General features: G+C 37.9%; 1 protein-coding gene across 12 annotated transcripts in view; it reads right to left on the minus strand.

Annotated features, from left to right (window-relative positions):
• LOC139968943 (uncharacterized) overlaps positions 1–12,345 on the minus strand; it is a 74,115-nt gene extending 61,770 nt beyond the window's left edge. For 4 of the 12 annotated variants that reach the window (XM_071973576.1, XM_071973577.1, XM_071973575.1 and 1 more), the window contains exons 1-3: positions 11,967–12,125; positions 6,597–6,671; positions 2,478–3,124 (exon numbers count right to left, since the gene is read on the minus strand). In XM_071973576.1, the coding sequence (XP_071829677.1) occupies positions 2,478–3,023 (546 nt within the window). In that variant the 5' untranslated portion in view covers positions 3,024–3,124; positions 6,597–6,671; positions 11,967–12,125. Of the gene's footprint in view, positions 1–2,477; positions 3,125–6,596; positions 6,672–11,955; positions 12,126–12,168; positions 12,188–12,233 lie in introns of those variants that run through there. The other 8 variants (XM_071973578.1, XM_071973579.1, XM_071973569.1 and 5 more) reach the window with 7 other exon arrangements.
• Between the last annotated feature and the right edge of the window lie 7,028 nt (positions 12,346–19,373).

Genomic DNA, 19,373 nt, shown 5'->3' on the forward strand with positions numbered 1-19,373 from the left:
AGATCATGCTATTTCACACGACAACACCAAATCTGTTATCGTTTTGTAGATGCAAGTTTAAGTTACGGTTGTTTGTTTTGAAAAGAATGAGAGGAATTGAAACAGGCTTCAGCATCTGTTGTGAAACTAATGCAACAAACAAACAAAATTTTTCCTATTTCTGGTGAATAGTGAGGGATGCTAAGTTTCAAACGCTATGAGCATTTATTGTGCAAAATTACTGCAGCTGAAATGCAATATATGTCTGAAAGCAAAATTGCATGGGATATACTGTAGTGCTGCTGCATAGGGGAAGTGCTATAGTATTTAAAGAATAGTTCTATCACCATTAGATCATGATATAAATAAAGTTTGTGAAAGTAAAACTTGATGAAAGGTTAAGAGGATTCTAAAAGTACCTTCAGACTTAAAAATTAACAATGTGCAAGTTATCTCCGAACAATACTTGGCACTGTCTAGATATTTTGTAACATCTGAAGTGCGAAATTTTATAAAATAATGATGGAATTGACGTCCCTACAGATCCTTGTTGTTACCAATTTTCCCAGCCTGAGGCGCAACGACCAATAAATTTAAACTTGTAACAATATTTCTTTCATAGCGACTCTTAATGTGGAGTGCACAGTCCTGGCACATCAAACTAGTTGACTGAATGACTGACGGATGGACGAACGGAATGACTGAATGCCACACAGAGAAATCAAAATTGAACCCCTATCGAGCAGATCTATGTTCAACTTTGTTGTTTATTCAATTCTGTTGAAGGTAAGAATGTGAGGTAGTTTACGTACAAAATTGATTTCCTGTCTCCAACTGATCCCCAAAAAATTGTAACATTTTAACACTATGTCATTATACCTGTAGGGGACGTAGTGCTCACATTAATGTTACCAACCCTTGTAGGTTGGGTAGATGAGGGAGAGAGTGTGTACATGCATGTTGATTGAAGACACTCAGGGAGGAAAGGAACAAAATAAATTGAAAGGACCAGGATGTGAATGACAGTTGATCACATATATTCCTGTTGATCCAGTTAATCACTTCAAAATGAAGCACTTTGCGATAGTCATTGCATACTTGCAACAATATTAATTGCATCTCTGAACCGGCAATATTCATTTTACAAAAAAATGTCCCAAAATGACCCCCCATTGATGACCTTTCAGGCTTTTACGAGTTCCCCAACACAACACACAAATGGCTGCTTCTGTAAGTACCATGAACAACAACAGCCAGACAGACAGACAAGCAAACAGATGGAAAGACAACAGACCAGGCCCGTAGCCAAGAATTTATAAAGGAGGTGTGCTATATTTGGAGAGAGGGCACGGCCGTGACCCGTCCTGGCTACAGACCTGCATCAGACCACTACGATAACTCATCAGTTTCTCTAGTAGAGCAAAAAAGGGAAGAAAAAACACCAGGCACAAAGTATATATATGTTGTCACACAGAAGAAAATCAGACTTCCTTAAATAAATTACGACAAGTGATGCATGCACCATCAAGATGAAAGCAGCTCTTCCATGTGCAATGAACCATACGGTACCTGCTAAAATGGCAAATCCAGTCAACCGAACGGTATAGAATGGTATAGAATTACTACTGAATTGGACATGATGAGGAAGTCAGTCACAGTGCACTAACAACACCTGGAAATGACACTTCTTGGGTTTTCTCTAATACCAGCAGGTACAGTATGTTTCTGACTGTGACATTAAGTGATCATGAGACTGTAACCTACTACAGTATATTTGACATCAAAAGAGTTAATTGGCATACTGCTTCATTAATCACTGGAAACTACCAGACTTAAGCAAGACCATCACCTTCAAAGAGAGTGTATTACAAGTGGTCTACTCATTCAAAGATATTAAGCTAAAAGACAAAAGAATCCTGTCAATCAGACAAACAGATGGTACAAAGCAACACTTGAAATGAGATGGATGACAACAAAGCCCTATCATATTACATGCATCAACATATTGTACGTATTAGTCGGCCTAAAGACAGAGGCCAGGATCTCTTTTCTTTGTTTCTTTTCTGGCTCACCCTAATAGATCCATCTATAGATGATGAAAAATCAAGACCTAGGAGGCTTGAAATTAAATTTCCACTTCTTGCAGGCTGGGTACAAGTAGATAGTGAAAGTGCATTATTATTAGAGTGGAGACAAGCAAAGGGTGAAAGAAGTATATTATGTCTCAGTGGTTGAAAGGAGGAAACTGCTATATTCACAAGGCCACAGAGTAATCATTTCTCTATCGCCTGGTGTCATTTAAAGCTGAAAGGAAAAATACCAGAACATCAGTACTGCTTAAATTACCTGGTATGGATTTAATACCTTGTAGACAAACACAATACCTTAAAAATTCCTTCTCCGGGAGCTTGTCTTTATTTGTCACTTCTAGAATAGCTATAAAAACAGTTACTAACATCTGCTCTTGAAAATCATGTACATAGTCAAGCAATACTTGCCTCACTGTGAGAATCATCATGATCGTCTGGGACCTTAAACAGCCTGCCTTCCTTGATGAGTTTTCCCGTGGCCAGGCCCTTCTTCGCAGCTAGGGTCAGCTGACTCCCGAGGTCTGAATCGAGTGTCGGGTCCACCCGGTGGTGCTGCCGCACATACTTCTCCACACCCTTTATAGTCAACCCTCCGACACCTGTCTCGATAATCACATTCTTGATGAGTTTGAGGAGGTCACTATTTCTTCCCAAGTGATTGGGATTTTTCTCATGGTTCGCACTGCTACGACGGCCCCGCATGGCAGAGGCTCCGTCGGGGTCCCTATATGAGGCTACGCCTTTATTCTCAAACTTAATCACACTCCCATCTCTAACGCACAGCTCCAGCTGTTCAAGGACACAGCTGTCTCTGATATCGCGACCGATGCGCACGGCACTGCAGATGCGCTCTTCAGAGGGACGCTGCTTCTGCTTGCGGATTTTCCTGATCGCCTCGAGGATCCACTGGGTGTGTTTTGGGTCAGCCAGACAAGACTCAGCTTCCCTCACCATCGTGCCATCCTCCAGGTGTAAGGGCAAATTCTATTCAAACCGAAATTACATCATCATTACTCCACAGTATGATCCTGGCTCTTGTTCAAAACACCGAATATCTGCCAGGGGAAAACAATGATAAAAGAAAGATAAGAGTACTTGCAGCAACGACAACTAAGTGACTTACTATGTTAAAAAGTGGATAACCTGTTAAAAGGACCTGGTAGTCAAGGGCCCTGGTTAACCACATGTATGAAACATATTGCCTAGTGCAGGGTAAGACTAAAAGATGTAACCAGAGCCAGTAAATAGATACATACAGTACTACTGCCTTAAATATGACTATTTATTTTCATATCCAGTATTCACAGGGAATCATTTGGTACTCAAATTTTGAATTCCAGTTTTGAAGGCTCTGAAACGTCCCCTTAGAAATTCTATGATTCCTTAGTACTTTGCACTTGTATAGCAATTGGCCCATTTTGAGTAGCACTTTGCCATGCGATACAGGATAAGTCAAACCCTGATTCACAGGACTTGGTCACTGTGGGAATTACAAGGATAGTGTTACCTGTACTGTACTGTTTTAACTGGATTTCACATTTCTCCCAGACATGTGTGTATATATATACAGTCATGTACATACTTTAAACGTGTGTGACTAAAGTGAAAAAATGTGGGGCATAAGATGGTAATCATCCATTAAACTGTTTCTGCTACAGACACGTCTGGTGTTGTACCCTGTATGTCCACATAGAGCACTGCCATTATTGACTTAATTTAAGTCACAATATTCACAATATTTACTTAAAACGGACAAAGGTGATAGTTTACAGCTCCACAATCAACAACTCATAACCATACTGTGGTTAACGGCAGTCTGAAAAGTGAACTTAAGTCACAATATTCACAAGTGTTGCTTCAATTGTTGAACCATCGGTTCACAACAGCTGGCTGGCAAGATACATTCATGTACATGATTTCACTTTGGAGAGTGCACTCAAATAAGAAATATACTTAATTTCATTACTGTACTGTATGTCGATGCTGTTCGACTTATCGTTAACTGTATACCATCAGTATTATCACTTTCTTTATAGAAATTTTACTGATAATTATGCCCTGTCTGGTCGGGTGATCCTCACTGTTCAGAAGACTCATTTATCAGGGACAGGGTCTAATTTTGTCATACAGTTATACAGTGCTATTACCGAGCAGTGGATTCTGTTTAGTTTCTATCGTTTTCCCCCATGATCTCATAGCGACGGTATTTCATTGTGAAATCAACAATTGTGATCTCATAGCGACGGTATTTCATTGTGAAATCAACAACTGAAGTTAAAATCAACAATTGATAGAATCAGCTGATGGTAAACATTCATTTTAGTGATTTTCACAAGGATCAACAAGGATCAATGAAAACATAATGACTTCAGACTATGTCACCTCATGATTCCTTGGCCTTGACCTTTGCAAATTGTAGAAAAGTATTAAAACCCTGAAGTGCATGTGCTATCCAACCCTTGAATTGTAAATGGTAGATAGATGGTAAAGGATGTGGGAGGGTATTAAACAGCAGTGTCAAGGGTTACCAGACTGCTAGTTGTGGTAGATATAGACAGATCTTGATGAAACTGGTTGACACCTTTTTGCTCCTCAAACACTTTGCAAGATCCTCTATTGTCTTGACAATATTTTGGAGTTCGTTAAATTTTGTGTTGTGCACCTGTGAGATTGGATACGATCTTCCTGTTCGCAACAGACTGTATCATGAACTGCACAAAGTTTATGGTAAAGGCCATTTTTTGACTCTAACAGCCTATTGTCAGGTTGAATACATCACTACACAGTACAGTAGAGGTTAGGCCCAAAAGCACATAGAGTTGTAACTTGCAGATGGAACCATTATGGCCTCAATTTAATTTCCTTTTACAAAATTGCCGATAGGTAGTGTAACCTTGGAGCTCTGCAATGATTCTCATATTACACACTAAGCTTGTTGAGCAAATTATTTTCCAAATATATATTGACGGCATTAAGTTATCGACTAAAGCTAAGTACTGTATAAAAACCTCCTACGTTTTGAAGCTGAGCAGGGAAGTATTTAAAGTGGGAGCGACATTAAAGATCGAGTCTTTGAAGCTGCTTTTGTGGATTGCAGTCTGTACTAATCGCAATTATAGCCATTGATACAATAGCAATATATGCTGTGCGAAGCCTCTTCTGGTTTGCTGTTAACTAAATGTTGTGGTGAGGTCTAAATCTCCAGTAGTGCCAACAGCTATAATTTGGCAATAATATTGAAGATGTTGTCACAATGTTTTACCGCCAGGACCACCTCAGATTTTTGATAAACTTTCCCTCTTTAAAACTCATTTCACTGTGCAAAGACAAACTAACAGATTTTACAAGTTTTCATATCCCCCTTCCCACCCAACCCCCTTATTAAGTTGATCTATGTTACATAATTTGGAAGAAACAATCTAAAAATACATTTTCTTGTATATGAGAATCAGCACTTGTCAGTTGACAGGTCTAAACCAAACAGGGCAATGGTGTCCCAATCATCTAAGACAACCACATTTCTTTTTGGACGACCAAAATAAGCTTTGTTGGTCGTCTGGCTGTCAAGTGCTTGCTAATGTCAAATTCAGACTGCATTGTACTGTAGCTCAATACCCCCAAATAGGTCAAATGATAAATTGATGTCGCCTTCCATCCCTTTGGAGATTATGGAAGAAACAGTAGAAATATTGTAAGACTATGATCCACCTGAACCAGTGTTTTACTGGGCCAAGGCTGGTGTTCTATTCACCAAACCATAACCTACAGTCTACATATTGGATATTCTCTGTTATTTTGCTACATTTTGTCGGACAACCAGTAAAAAATTCTTAAAATTTGCCCTACCAATGATGGGAATGGAAGCTGAAAACTGGGCCACATTCCACCGATACTTGAGAATCCAATATATTGATATCTGCTGCACTTTATCCCCTTAATTCAGTATCGGATCAATCACATAGATGTTTGTTATTTACATTGAACAATTTACAGTTCAAAGTCACAGCTCAAGTACTGAAACAAATTCATTCCATGGAAGTCCAGCCAGTATGTCATGTTGTGAAGCACACATTGCCGATTATCAATAAGATACTAAGCAGAACTAAGCCAAACTACGTAGCACAAAATTGGTAATATCTGAAAGAACCTAAAACGGTTGCAACCAATCAAATGTTGTATTACTTTTAAAACATGAATTCAAGAAGATGCAAAACGAAAAGTCCTGGGCATCCTGTTCACTCAAATTGCAGTAGATACCGAACGTACCCATTACACAGAGAACCTAAGAAGTCAGAACCAACTGTTTTATAATTACACAGGCGTAACCTTAGGTTATGTTGTCCTTTAGGAGTACATCGTACATTTACAATCATGAAAAATACACAATTAGAAATAAGGCAGTGAGATGCTAATGGTTAAATGGTACCTTGATACATTGAGGAAGAAGCAAGGCAAATGGGAGGTGCGGGCAGAGCACATTTTGAACACTTAAAATGCTCTCTAAAGAAACAATAAAATCATGTTTACCTCTATAGTTTGTTACTGGATGTGACCTCAAAAGAAACAACTCTTACTTCCAAAAGCAGCAGCAAATTTGTACAACTGTTTGAAAGAAAAGAAGAAAAAAAAACTTTCCATTATTGTGGTTCAACTTTTCCCTGAGACAGTCTCATAATTTCAATTTTATTTTCCTTCCACGTCAGAGAACAACTTCCAAGACAAAGTGATATATGGATATCATGGAAATATTTTTTAGAATCCTGTGTAAGTGTCTGGTTGAGAAGAATTGGTTCTGTCATAACAGTGCCCCAACAAATGCAGGCACAGTAATTGCTACCACCATACTGATTTTCAATGATGATCCCATCATTCAAAAATAGATTAAACAAAAAAACAACTCAAGAGTGTTAGCATGGAACTCATATCATTAAAGGTAATGAGTCGATTCAAAATTTAAAATGCTGAATATATCTGCACTTTCTTCAAATGGATTTTATTATACTGTATATGTTATCACGAAAAAACTTGAAAAAGTTCAATTTTCCGATACATGGAAAAATTCTACGACCCACAGATAACTTTCGTGACACACTTTTGGGTCATTCCCTATAGTGTGAATGATGTGCTTACGTTAAAATAAGCTTCAATGTACCCATCGAACTAACTGTGACATGTGTTAGGCATGGTTGACACAACACAAATATTATCATGACCACTAATGAACTTATGATATCTACTAATTTCAACATCAATCTCTACTCATGTTAATGACTTTATGCTCAGACATATCAAGATCTACAAATGAAGCCTCTGGCAGAAACAATAGTACCAATAGTTCTCGTATAGTTGCTGCTCATCCACTTTCCCTCAAGAATGTAGCAGGAAAGGACAAAGATTCTCAGAATATTCAAACATCTCAGAAAAAAATAATATAATACTTATTGTGAGTATGTAAAAAAAATCAGTTTCATCAATGACATCATAAACAAACTTCAAATAAACTTTATATAGCAACAAACATGGGCAATAATGGCGCGCCATAAAAGCAATAAGATCGAATGAGAGAAGATAAAGCAAAATACAAGAAAGATCTTATAAAAGGGATGAATGCAAAAAAGAATTAAACCTGCAAAGAATTACCAAGTTTTTACCAGAAATATACCGCATGAAAACATGTTAATAGGGAGTTGTTAAACTAGTGACACCTTCACAGAGTAATATATGTATGGGAGATTCCCTAATCCACAAATGCCATATTTTATCATCAGGAACTACTCAATTTCTATTAACTGACATTTGTGAAACAATGAACAAATTAGAAATAGCCATTACTGATCCTCTTGATGGGAATTTCCCTCTATAGTCACTTCCTACTGTTGATCTAAACTCGTGCACTATATTACAACTGCATGTGAACATAATCAACGACCAAATTTCTTTCACCAGAGTGTCTGAACTTTCATTGTTCTTACACAATATACATTCCAACACAATACGGGGGGGGGGGGGGGGGGGGGTTAAGCGACATGCACTGTAAGCATTATTTATTCATCGCATTGTATTTCTTTTCTTCCACTGACTAAGGGCATAGACCTCACTTAGCTCCAGCTTGTCTGTGTGTTTTATGCTGTATAATGTGTTTTCAAGAAAATTTCAGCTTTCATACTCTGAAAATCAACACCTATCACTGTAGGTGTCCTACAAAGTACCCTACTTATTTGTATGTAAATATGTACAGTGAGCTGTCAACACTTCTGGTTGTATTTAACAAGTAACTTAACTGTTAGTCAATTGATTGAATGGGATTTGAATGGTACAGTAAAATGAAACCAGTAAGATGACAAAATATTGCACCCCACTTCACACATGAACCTACATGAGTGATCTATTGATTGCTATTAAGGTCAAAGTTATGAAAACGATTTACATGGTTAGAGTCTATAGTACAGTACAGTCTATAGTGCCAACTTACATGCACAACTTTGAGTACTTTAAATAATTCAGCTTTAAAATTCAAGATGAGTATTGAACTGAACTTGTACAGGTACTTTTACCTCCACCTCTGCTTCCAGCCCCTCCTACCCTTCCACACCTCCCCCCTTCCAAATCCCCCTTTCTAACCTGTTTTTTCTTAGTATTAGTAAGTAGTATCATGTAAGTTTCTTAGTATCATGTAAGCACATCAAGTTCAGGCTCACTGTTACTTGCAAATAATGGTTCTGCATTACTTAATTGCACTGTGTACTAAAACATATAATCGACAGTAGTTCAACAACCACTCACTACATACAATGCCTCTTGGGTTGAACTGTTTTGACATATGCAGAGCTCCCAACGTTTCACTTAACAGCACTTCAACAGTCAACACTGTGCCACATGCATGAGTTGGGAGAACTGTGTCATTTAATCAACAATATATGTTGCTATTACAAGCACCACACTGTGTGTATGCATGTATACATGCGTTCTCTTAATCATGCACATTAGAATATACCTCTTACACCTCTGGCACTCGTAAAATAGCATGTAAAGCCTAAAAGATGGCAGCATACCATATCTCACAGAACTATATATATATACCAAATAGCCTACCTGCTACTCTGCAATACATGTGTGAAGCAAATCACTACCTCAATAAATGACAAAGATACACATGCAACCTACCATGACAACATCATGCAAATCACCTCTGAATCACTAACAAATTGTTTTGTGTTCTACGCTTCTTTTCTTAAATTAATCGTTTGAATTTCATCTCTGCTGTAACCATACGTTACTCATGGAGTCAATCGACACATACGTAGTTCATGTTTACCACCGCACACAGTAGGTCGTTGTACATCTTTGAACTAAATGTACAGAGCTAATGGGGGTTACAAAAGTAGTGTTGTCAACAGGACGAAAACTGACAAAAATAACGGAATAAGTGGAATAATCAAGTCTGTTTTTGAATCGACACAGTTGAGAGTATCAAGCAGAAAAATGAAACGTAACGATTGCTAAGATCTCTGGACAGCAAATGATTCTTGAAAATGATAAGCTCTTAGATATTCAGATGGGGTCATCCTCGGAAGGAGCTAATGACGAGATTAGGCCTTCAGTACCATTAGGGATTAAAAATGATGTCCAGAGTTCATGACACCTTGTGTTTTTCAACTCGGAAGTAGTGTTTTTACGATGAGATGCTCCTCTAGTCAGTACCATACCACATCCCTCTTTTTTTGCCATGGTACAGCTACATGTTTTCTATGTATGATCATTCCTTGATTGCACTGAAAATTTTAGTCTACTAAATATGCAAAAAAATTCTACACTTCATAGGCTTTCAGAAGCATTTAACTATGTACAAAACTGAACGAACAAAGGCCAGGTTGTCCATTTCAAAGACTGTTAGCCCAATAGTATGATAAGTACTGTGCATGATAAAACTTTATACCAAATGGATCCACTTTGTTGTTCATGAAAAATTACCCACAAATTGAGTGAAGTAGTGTACAGGTACTACTTTTGTTCGGATTGTCGCCAAGCTGCAAACAGCTAAAATTATCACTACACAACTTAAAAAGGATCATATGATCAATCTGGCTACTGTGGGCAGACCAGCCGAGATACATGTCAAGCAGTAGAGAACTTCAAATTTTAATGAAGCAGTGAAGAGACATGAATGGTTTCAGTGAATGGAAGGAGCTATGGGATTGGCTTCTGTTTATGAAGGGAGCTTAATAATAGCCTATATCTCTCTACTAGAACACACCATCATCCAGTTCAGTGTTTTCAGGTTTTAGTGCAGGTGTTCTTCAAATCCTGAAAGTTCAAGCTGGTCCAAAGTCTCTTCAGAATCATTTCAAATTGAGTGAGTTCATAATCAATTTTTAGTCTATTTTACACTCGGGAGGTAATACGCATTCCACAAGTTCTCATATCAGCTTTCCAAATTTAATTGACAGATGTTGCTCTGACACAAGAGCTTGACGATGACAGACATAACATAACTCTGGAATGATTGGTCAATTCTTGCATCATAGCTGTTCACGGAAGGAACTGTTTCAGACACTTGTTCATTGGGACATTGGGTACAGCTCTTTGCTATCAAAAGTATCTTGACTTCATCCAGGTCCTTTGGTGGGAATCAATAGTATTAGGAACTATTTCCTATAGATCCTACTATAACTAGTGTCATTTGTATGCTTTTTATTTTACTTATCAACATACTGTATACAAAGCATTACAGCAACAATTCCTTGAATCATACAGCCTCATAGAACTTAAGGTGTAATCACTGATCAACATGTTCCAACTGAAATCAGAAGCTAATTCAGCAATGTATTGAATTTAAGCAACTTGTAGAAAATATACAAGTAATGTTTCCTTCCTTTCCATGATATTGCAACTGAATATGAACACAGCACGAATGACACAAGTCGAATGTAGTCCAATCTCTTGATCGTTGTACAGCATATGTACAAGCAATACTTAAGGAGTATTGCTGAAGGAATCTTTTAAGTCTTCTAACTGGGCTACTTCTCTGTCCCAAATGAAACTTGTAATCAGCCACAAAAATGTAATAATCTATATCAGCAAAAATCCTTTGGGTGACCTAGCTGTAGAACTTAGCCTATAACATTATCACTTAAGTTACACAGTATGTTGTTGCTTGTAAATAAAACTGATAGGGCCTAGGCCTTGTGGGGTGAACATTCCACCTCAAATGTCGATTGTAATGTCCAAAGGGGTTGGAGGTGACCACAACATAGGCTTACAGCTAAGCTAGTTAACCGTGTTCTGCCTTAAAAGCAGGTAGGGCCCAACTATTTGGTCACTGCATAGGATGTGCAATATCTACGAAGAAGAAATCAGTGTTGCTACTATGTTACTCATTCAAGTTAGCCAAACCTAAATTCCCTGTGTCACTGTTGCATCATAGCCTACTAATTTTGTAATAGTTTTATGCCTAAAGTAGGCTAATATACCCAAACGATAGGATTAACTGCAACGTTAGGCTAGGCCTAAACTTTAGTTACAGTTACCCTTTGCTATTTGAAATTAGGCTAGGCTAAAACCAGTAAACAGTGAAGTTACTGAACTAATTTCACACAGTATCACTGTATTGGACGCTCACATAACACAATTTGTTGTTTGCCATCTATGCTATGGGCATTTCCAATACTGCCACTAGGCTAGGTTAGTAAGTGTCAGTACAACTATACAAGCCTATGCCTTCATCATTTATGCAATACTATGCTAGCTATTTACTGTTAACACTAGGCTCAAATACAAACACAATGAATAATCTCATGAAACAGACGTATACGTTAGGCTACAAAGAAACTAGGTTACTCCATTGTTACGATAACTAGTAACATAAGCGAACATGTTTTCATCTAACCTGAGCCTTACCCCCTTCAAATCACTAACCGCGGCATTTCCCCATGGATGATCGAATACTTCCAGTTCAAATCAATACGAGATGGTTACGACAGATAACCTTGCAAGCTGTATCGTGTAAAGTAATATCTGCGTATTTATCATGCATGACCTTCTAAACGAAAACAACGAATCATGACCCCTAATGAAAAGCCGTTATTAATCGCCAACAAACCTCGTCTTGGGTGCCATTCATAAATTTGGAGCACACATCAACAAGCCGTTAATAGAAATACTTACTCTTGGCGAATCTAATTCCCAGTGAAGCATGAAAATGGTCGATAATTATACAATTCTAGCCTAGAAAGTAACATTAGCAGTGACAATTTGTCGACGAGTTCGCAGGCAGATATGGCGGCCTTAAAACCCTTAGGGAGAATTATGCATGATCTCACGACATTGTTCCAAATTGTGTACCTCTAACAAGTTTGACAGGGATGAAACTAGAACACAAGCGTTAAAAATATATTTTCAGTTCTATCTGTCAATAATCAGAACAAATAGGCGCTATTTTCAATCTAAATATTGGTATTAAATTTTGATCATACTAATATTCTTAACTACCCTGCCTTCCCCAAAGTATTTTCTATTGTGCTATTTCATTGGCCGTATCACAATTATCACCTTATTTGATTGGTTGTTATCTCTAAGACATGAGGATCTATCAAATTAGGGTAAGTCCCTGAAGTGCCCGTCAAATTCGAAATTAATTTATCACTGACATCACGTACAATACCAATATTTGCAGTAGTTCGAGGCAGATTGACACCTTAATCTTGTTGCAACATTGTAGGAGGATATTATATTTGGCCAAATGTTTGTATTTAAACCACCTCTAAGACCCTTCATTTGATTCTAAATGATGCTTCAGATAAATAAGACTACGAATCACTCAACAGTACACATATTGATTGAGTCAATATATTGCTCTTTGAAACCAAGGCTAGCTGTCCCGAAAGGGCAAGGATCCTCTGTTCGTATGTTCAAACGACATCGTTGTAAGGGGAGAAAACTAACACAAAGATTACATGAACGCCTAGTATATGTGTTGTATACTCAGGGAGCTGCTACCTGCAAGCTAAACCCTACTGCAGGTAGGTAGGACGAGTGTCTTATTCAGCCCGGAAGCACAAACTTAAAGGCTAATCTTTGGCCGTTGCAAATGGTAAAGGCAAATTCATGGTTTTTCTGATTCTCATCGTAAGAAAATTGAAGATATTTTGGTTAGGTATATTGTGTGTACAAGGTTTACTTTAAAAAACAAACCAATACGCCGCCAAGTCAAGAGGACGACTTCTTCATTGCACCAAAGTACTTTAAATTTTCACCTAGTTGCAGGGACGTAGTCGGGGGGGGGGCAATGGTAGCGGTCGCTCCCCCCCCCCATTTTGAGTACCCCGAAAAATAAAATTTAACTGAAAGCAGGAAATATCATTAAAGCCCTCTTTTCAGGTTAAAGGAAGCTAAGAGACCCATCTCAATCATTCCCATGAAAGTTTGTCTGCTACGTAATACAATACTCTCATTATTGTTTATTTCCTGTAACGTGAGAGGCATTTTGGTGAAATTGTTTTTTGTACATCATGGCGCCCCTTTAAGTGTAATAATGCTCCTTTTGTGAGAAATGCCCCTTTGAAAATTCTGCCCCATCCCATTCAAATTTCTGGCTACGTCCATGCCTAGTTGTAAATAATTGCGTTTATTGGGGTTTAGCATAATCAAAAATATATGTGAAATGAATTTCAACGTACATTGAATGAGTATTTTTTCCCCTCCCCCTCCCCTCCAACACATACAGACAATTTCCAGCAAGGGATATCCCACGGAGTTGCTGGGCCAGTCAACTAGATCCTTCTAATTGGCCAAAAGAGTGACAGACAAATTATCAATGTTCAGTTTTATACAATGAACCTCAAATTCCATGAAATATCTTGGCGAATATGCGCAACCCGGAAAACAAGAATCGTTTGCGTACAGAATCAGAGGGCGGGCTTACTTGAGCCCCGCTCCCGATAATTCCCGGCCTGCAAAAAAAAAATAATAAAAGCGAGCCAAAAGGGTATTCGTGTTAATTTCCTTACTGGCTTTTACTTTTGTGCTTGAATTCGTTAAAAGAGAACATGAAATGTTTGAAAATGCCGTATAGCTTCTGCCGCACTTGGCGGCCCATGGCCCAGCCTATAATAGCTCACCTCTCCCCGTATACCCAATTATAATATACTCATACGTCTCTGCACATGCTTACCAAAACAGTGACTAGACTTGCTTGCTGCTCAAACACCTCAAGTCTGAGACTAGTCGCCTTAAAGGGAAGCAATCCGCTCAATCAATTCATCTAATATAATAGAGATGTTTCTGATTAAAGGGGACACAAACCCAAGTATCATCTTTGACTTATATTATCATGCCCATATCCTTTATACATGTTATCTTTATTTTTTGGTGGGCTTCTTGTACAAGCTACGGCTTCCAAGCCCTTCCACCATTTTCTCTCCGTAATTTCCATTATTTTTCTTTTATATGATTTATTACTTATTAGTTTCATTGCATGGTATTGTCTTCACCGTCTTATTATTATATAAACATTGTGAGGGAATGGAAAAATATAACTGAAATAAATAAATGAAATGTCAGATATGTATGATGTACAACTCCTTCGCATGCCTTGCACAGCTAAGACACATGTTGTTCCGTATTGGATATAGTTAACGGTTATTTGGTATATTTTTTTTTATTTTTTTTTTGCGGGCGCGGGGGGAAGTTCCTATTTTCAAGGTAGAATAAAACCAATACCATCTTTATAATAGCCCCCCAAAAAGCCATCTCCATTACAGAAAAAAAAGCATTGTAATAAATAAATAACAACATAAAATATTGACCCACATGTGACTCGTAGACGTCATATTTAGACTTGATCAAGTCTTCAGGCTTGTGTAAGAACATAAAATCGGAGATATCTCCTAAATGTAATAAAATCTTCTAAACTGTTTATAGTGACATTGTTCATGGCAGTTATGTCTCTATCACATTGACCAATAATAATGTGTACGGTGTGTCTCCTTCTTTAACTGATTAGATTAGATATTTGTTCCCTTGGGAGATATCCTGGTCGAAACGTCAGCGGGGAGCCGATGGGTGATGTCATAATTTTAGAGATGAGACGCTTTAGTTCCCCCAACCCCCTTTTGGACTTTCTTTAGATCTCTTCATGGTGGAAGTACACATTGTCACTGAAAGCAATGCCGTACATTAGCTATAAAGTTTTAAAACATTCCTGAAGTCTTCAATCTATACTGTACGAAGGACCATTTAAAACGTGATATATCGGAAACAGCAAATTATTATATTATGACATTAGGGCATCTACATGGGGGTAGGAAGATTTCACAAAGTGGGGGGGGGGGTACAACATCAGAGGGGCAGTTTATCATTCCACAACCACCACTCGTTATGCTATAAACCGATAAACACCGACCATATCATTTGATGTGTAAGTATGCTATAATATTATGGTGCGCTGCAACATTGATTTTTTATTTATTGAGATTGTTTATTGTTAACCGTGCTACAAAAAAGATATGGGATGCCATTTTAAAAGTAGCATGTACAGACTAAAAATAAATTATTAAAATATAATATTAAAATCAACAAAGGCTTAAGATATCCAAAAGACAGTTCTTCATCAAAGGGGCACATTTTATTTGCCAGTAGGGAACGTACTTTTGCTATTTTGGAAAAAGGTGGGGAGGGCACGTGCCCCCAGTGCCCTCCGGCTCCTACCCCATTGTAGACCTACATAGGGCATTCATCATACGCATCCCATATATAGGGTAAAGATTATGGTTAGATGGGCTGCATCTTTAAAGTCATTGAGTCATTTGCCGTAAAACATGATTACAAAAAAAAGAAAGGAAATCCCAAAAACTGGTTGCCTATATACGATCAAAATGTAGCTTTTAATTCAGTAACAACTTAATCCAATCACTCATGGTATATGACGTTCGGTAATCATATTTCGATCTTTCCGGGAATTTTATATAGGAATTTGGAGACTTGTGAAGATTCATAAAGAATACACTTTTTGCCTTTTTTGCAAATGTTAGCATGTATGATAGTAAATGTAACCCATCAAGCTGTATTTGGTAGGCTATCACTTGGAAATACGTCAATCATATAATTACCTATCCTTAATAGTCACACGCGATAGGATAACTCACAAGCTACACAACTGAGATAGACCTACAGTTGATTAACAGCTGCGTTCTACGACACATGACCAAATTAAACATAATTACAAAATATTGTGCGCTTTGACAATATAATTATCATATTTTATAATATATTATATATTTTATTGATAATAGTGCTTTTTTTTTATATATTTGGAACACAGTTTATGTCTAATTTGCCTCATTATTCAGAGGTGTGATTTCGACATTCTGGTGCACGATATTATGTAATACATCATGTTATTATGTAATATAAACTTCCTTTAACGCTTGTTCACGATAAACCCATTAAAAAATTTTGGTAAATTCCAAAAAAATGTAATTATTACAGCTGCAAATGTTTAGTTGTGTCTCTCCTACAATTGCTGTCGTATAACTAAATCAGTGGTCAGCAAACTATCCTATACCCATGCAGATACAGTGTCTTACATGACTATACCGAGCAGGCACGACCCAACTGACCTCCACCAATCAGAATCGATGCTCCGAATGCATTAATACCAGCTTAGACGTTTGAAGTTTCGTAAACTAGCACATTATTTTCCGACAATGTAGAAAAAAAAATTAATGAACCAGTCTTTTAAGAAATAAAAGTTCTATCCCCAACACACACATAAAAAGCCGGATAAAACTAAAACATTGGCCAATGTAATAACTGCTTTGAAAACCTTCCCTTGGCAGAAATGGTGGTACGCCCATTCCCCCACCCCATCCACCAAGATCACAACGCATTAAAAGTCTCATTTATTCTATAAGTAGGTAACAAACGGTTTTTTATGAATGTAATATAATGGTTGATTATTATTATCAATTTTCTTAAACTTACGGAAGATGATATAGATATGAAATAAAATGTGGATTTGGATGATTGAGATTCCTGAAAAATGAGACTCCCTCCTGTGTTTGTTTTCACCAATAAATTGAGAATTAGCGTGTAGCTATAAAGAATAGTGAAAGGCCAGGGGCCCAATCAAAGATACTCAGGGGTCGGATGAGGGGTTTCACTCACTGGCAGACGGAATATTGAAAAGCAATCGTAGTTTACATTCTTACATTTACTGTGCGTCATTCACAACCTAAACAGTCGAAAATTCTTCAACATTGTTTCAAAGGTTGAAAAATAGAACACCATATTGAGACTTTATGCAATTTATACCAACATTTCTCAGGGGCACCCTCCCGTTAGGGCCCTACTGTGGACGACATAACAGCTTAGCAACCTCCTCCTGTACAAAAATGGCAGATGGGTCCATTTTGAGGGGAAGAACGCGGAAACTGATTGTAATAAGCAAGTTCATTCTTGATAGGGAAGTTTTGATATCAAACAGTGAAAACAGTACGACTATAATTATGGTACATCAACATGTTTTAATTTGTTTTTGCAGCCTTATATAGTAAGGACTCGATATTACAATGATATTTATATCTGGAGAATTTATACCAGGCAGTTGATCGACAAGAAATGTTTCCAAGGACGTTATTTTCGAAAGTCAGATTATTTCATATATGACAATGACAAACAATAACAGAAAATTTGATATCGTGTCTCTGGTGATGGCGTGGTATAGATGTAGTGGAATGTCCACCAGGCGCGTAGCCAGCCTTCGTGATGTGAGCGAGAAAAAGACAAATTTCTATCCCCATTTTAAGAGTCGGAGAAATTAAGTTTAATTAACGCTTGTATTAATATGACTTTTCATGACACCATATGGTTGCTATACCCCAGGATATTCTTCAAAAGAGTTTGCCTTCGAAGAAAATCCCGTTAGTATCGAAATGTCTGGCCCTCTAACTTATAATTTTACCTACACTCAGGACATGTATATATGCGCGGTATATATTTAGACCAGTAGCTAGTGAAATTTATAGGGGGGGAGGCATAAATGTGGGTGACGTCCGTCCTGGGGAGGGGTCTAAGGGGATAAGTGTCCCCGCTACTTTGAGAATGTTTCTTTCGGTAAAGGGGCTTAGATGCAAAAGTTTGCGATAACTTCCCTCATTTTAACTACATCATTGTTTAGTACTTAAAACTGAGTTGCCAGTGTATATGAATTTGTGTGCGTGATTTATAATGTAAGCCATTTGAAAGAATTTTCTTTAGAGTGAGGTGAGGATCCTGTATACGATATCAAACGTTTACATTTGGTGTTTTGACATTCAGACTGCGGGCCCCATTACTTTATCCATTATTCAAATCCTCGTACCCAAAGTCTAATAATTTCTCTGAACAATAGAATTCTTCTGAGGACATGGTAATTCTTTTGAAATGTCATCTGAGGACTTGGAAATCTTTTGTTCAAGTCCTCAGTCAATATTCAAAACAAGTGCACAATAGTATACGTGTGTTCGTACACACTGTAGGTATCTCATGTCTGTTATATTGACCAAAATGAAGATGTCTCTTTCGTTTTATTAAGACGACAATCAGGTGTCCTACAACGTGCGGTACTTTGACTTAAGTGGCAATAACTGAATCAAATTGAACAAGTTCAGAGAAATCTCGTTTTATGAAAACCTGAGAAGCAGATCACATTTTGCTATAAACACAAGTAGCCTATCGGATGTAGCAGTCGCGTGCCCAAGGGGAAGGGGGGCAGGACCCCTCCCATCGTCAGTCAAAAAGAAAGATTTTGGACCACTTCTAGACGTACATCCTTCCCTTTCTTCACCCTCTCATAAATTAGTACAACCACTTAAATCTACTTATATAGACCTAATTTATAGTCTAAATATGCCCCCTGAATGCATTTTTCATCTCTTATGTTTAAATTTTCCGGGCACGAGGAATCACCAGATCCTCCTACATGGCAGCATCCCTCCACCATAAAAACCTTGATTGGTCTATTGTTCTTCCAAAAAGTTTCAGGCCACTACCTAAACAGTCAGGGGAAATATCCTCCCCCACCCCCCTCCTTCCTTTGAAATTCTTCACACATCACTGGGATACAGCATGGCTATTTATCATTCTTTTGACAACTTTTTCACCATCCCTGGAAATTTCTGTGTGTTCTGGTAGGGAGGCAGTCCCAACCCCTTGCCTCCCCCCCCCCCTCAGCTGAACTACTGCTGTGTTCATGCCACAACCATTAGCTTCTGGTTCAAAACCTATAACCAGATGCTATAAAAATCCTTCTGGGGAATTGGTATGGGG

The sequence above is a fragment of the Apostichopus japonicus genome, chromosome 6, assembly GCF_037975245.1.
Source record: "Apostichopus japonicus isolate 1M-3 chromosome 6, ASM3797524v1, whole genome shotgun sequence".
In the NCBI taxonomy this organism is placed as follows: Eukaryota; Metazoa; Echinodermata; class Holothuroidea; order Aspidochirotida; family Stichopodidae; genus Apostichopus; species Apostichopus japonicus.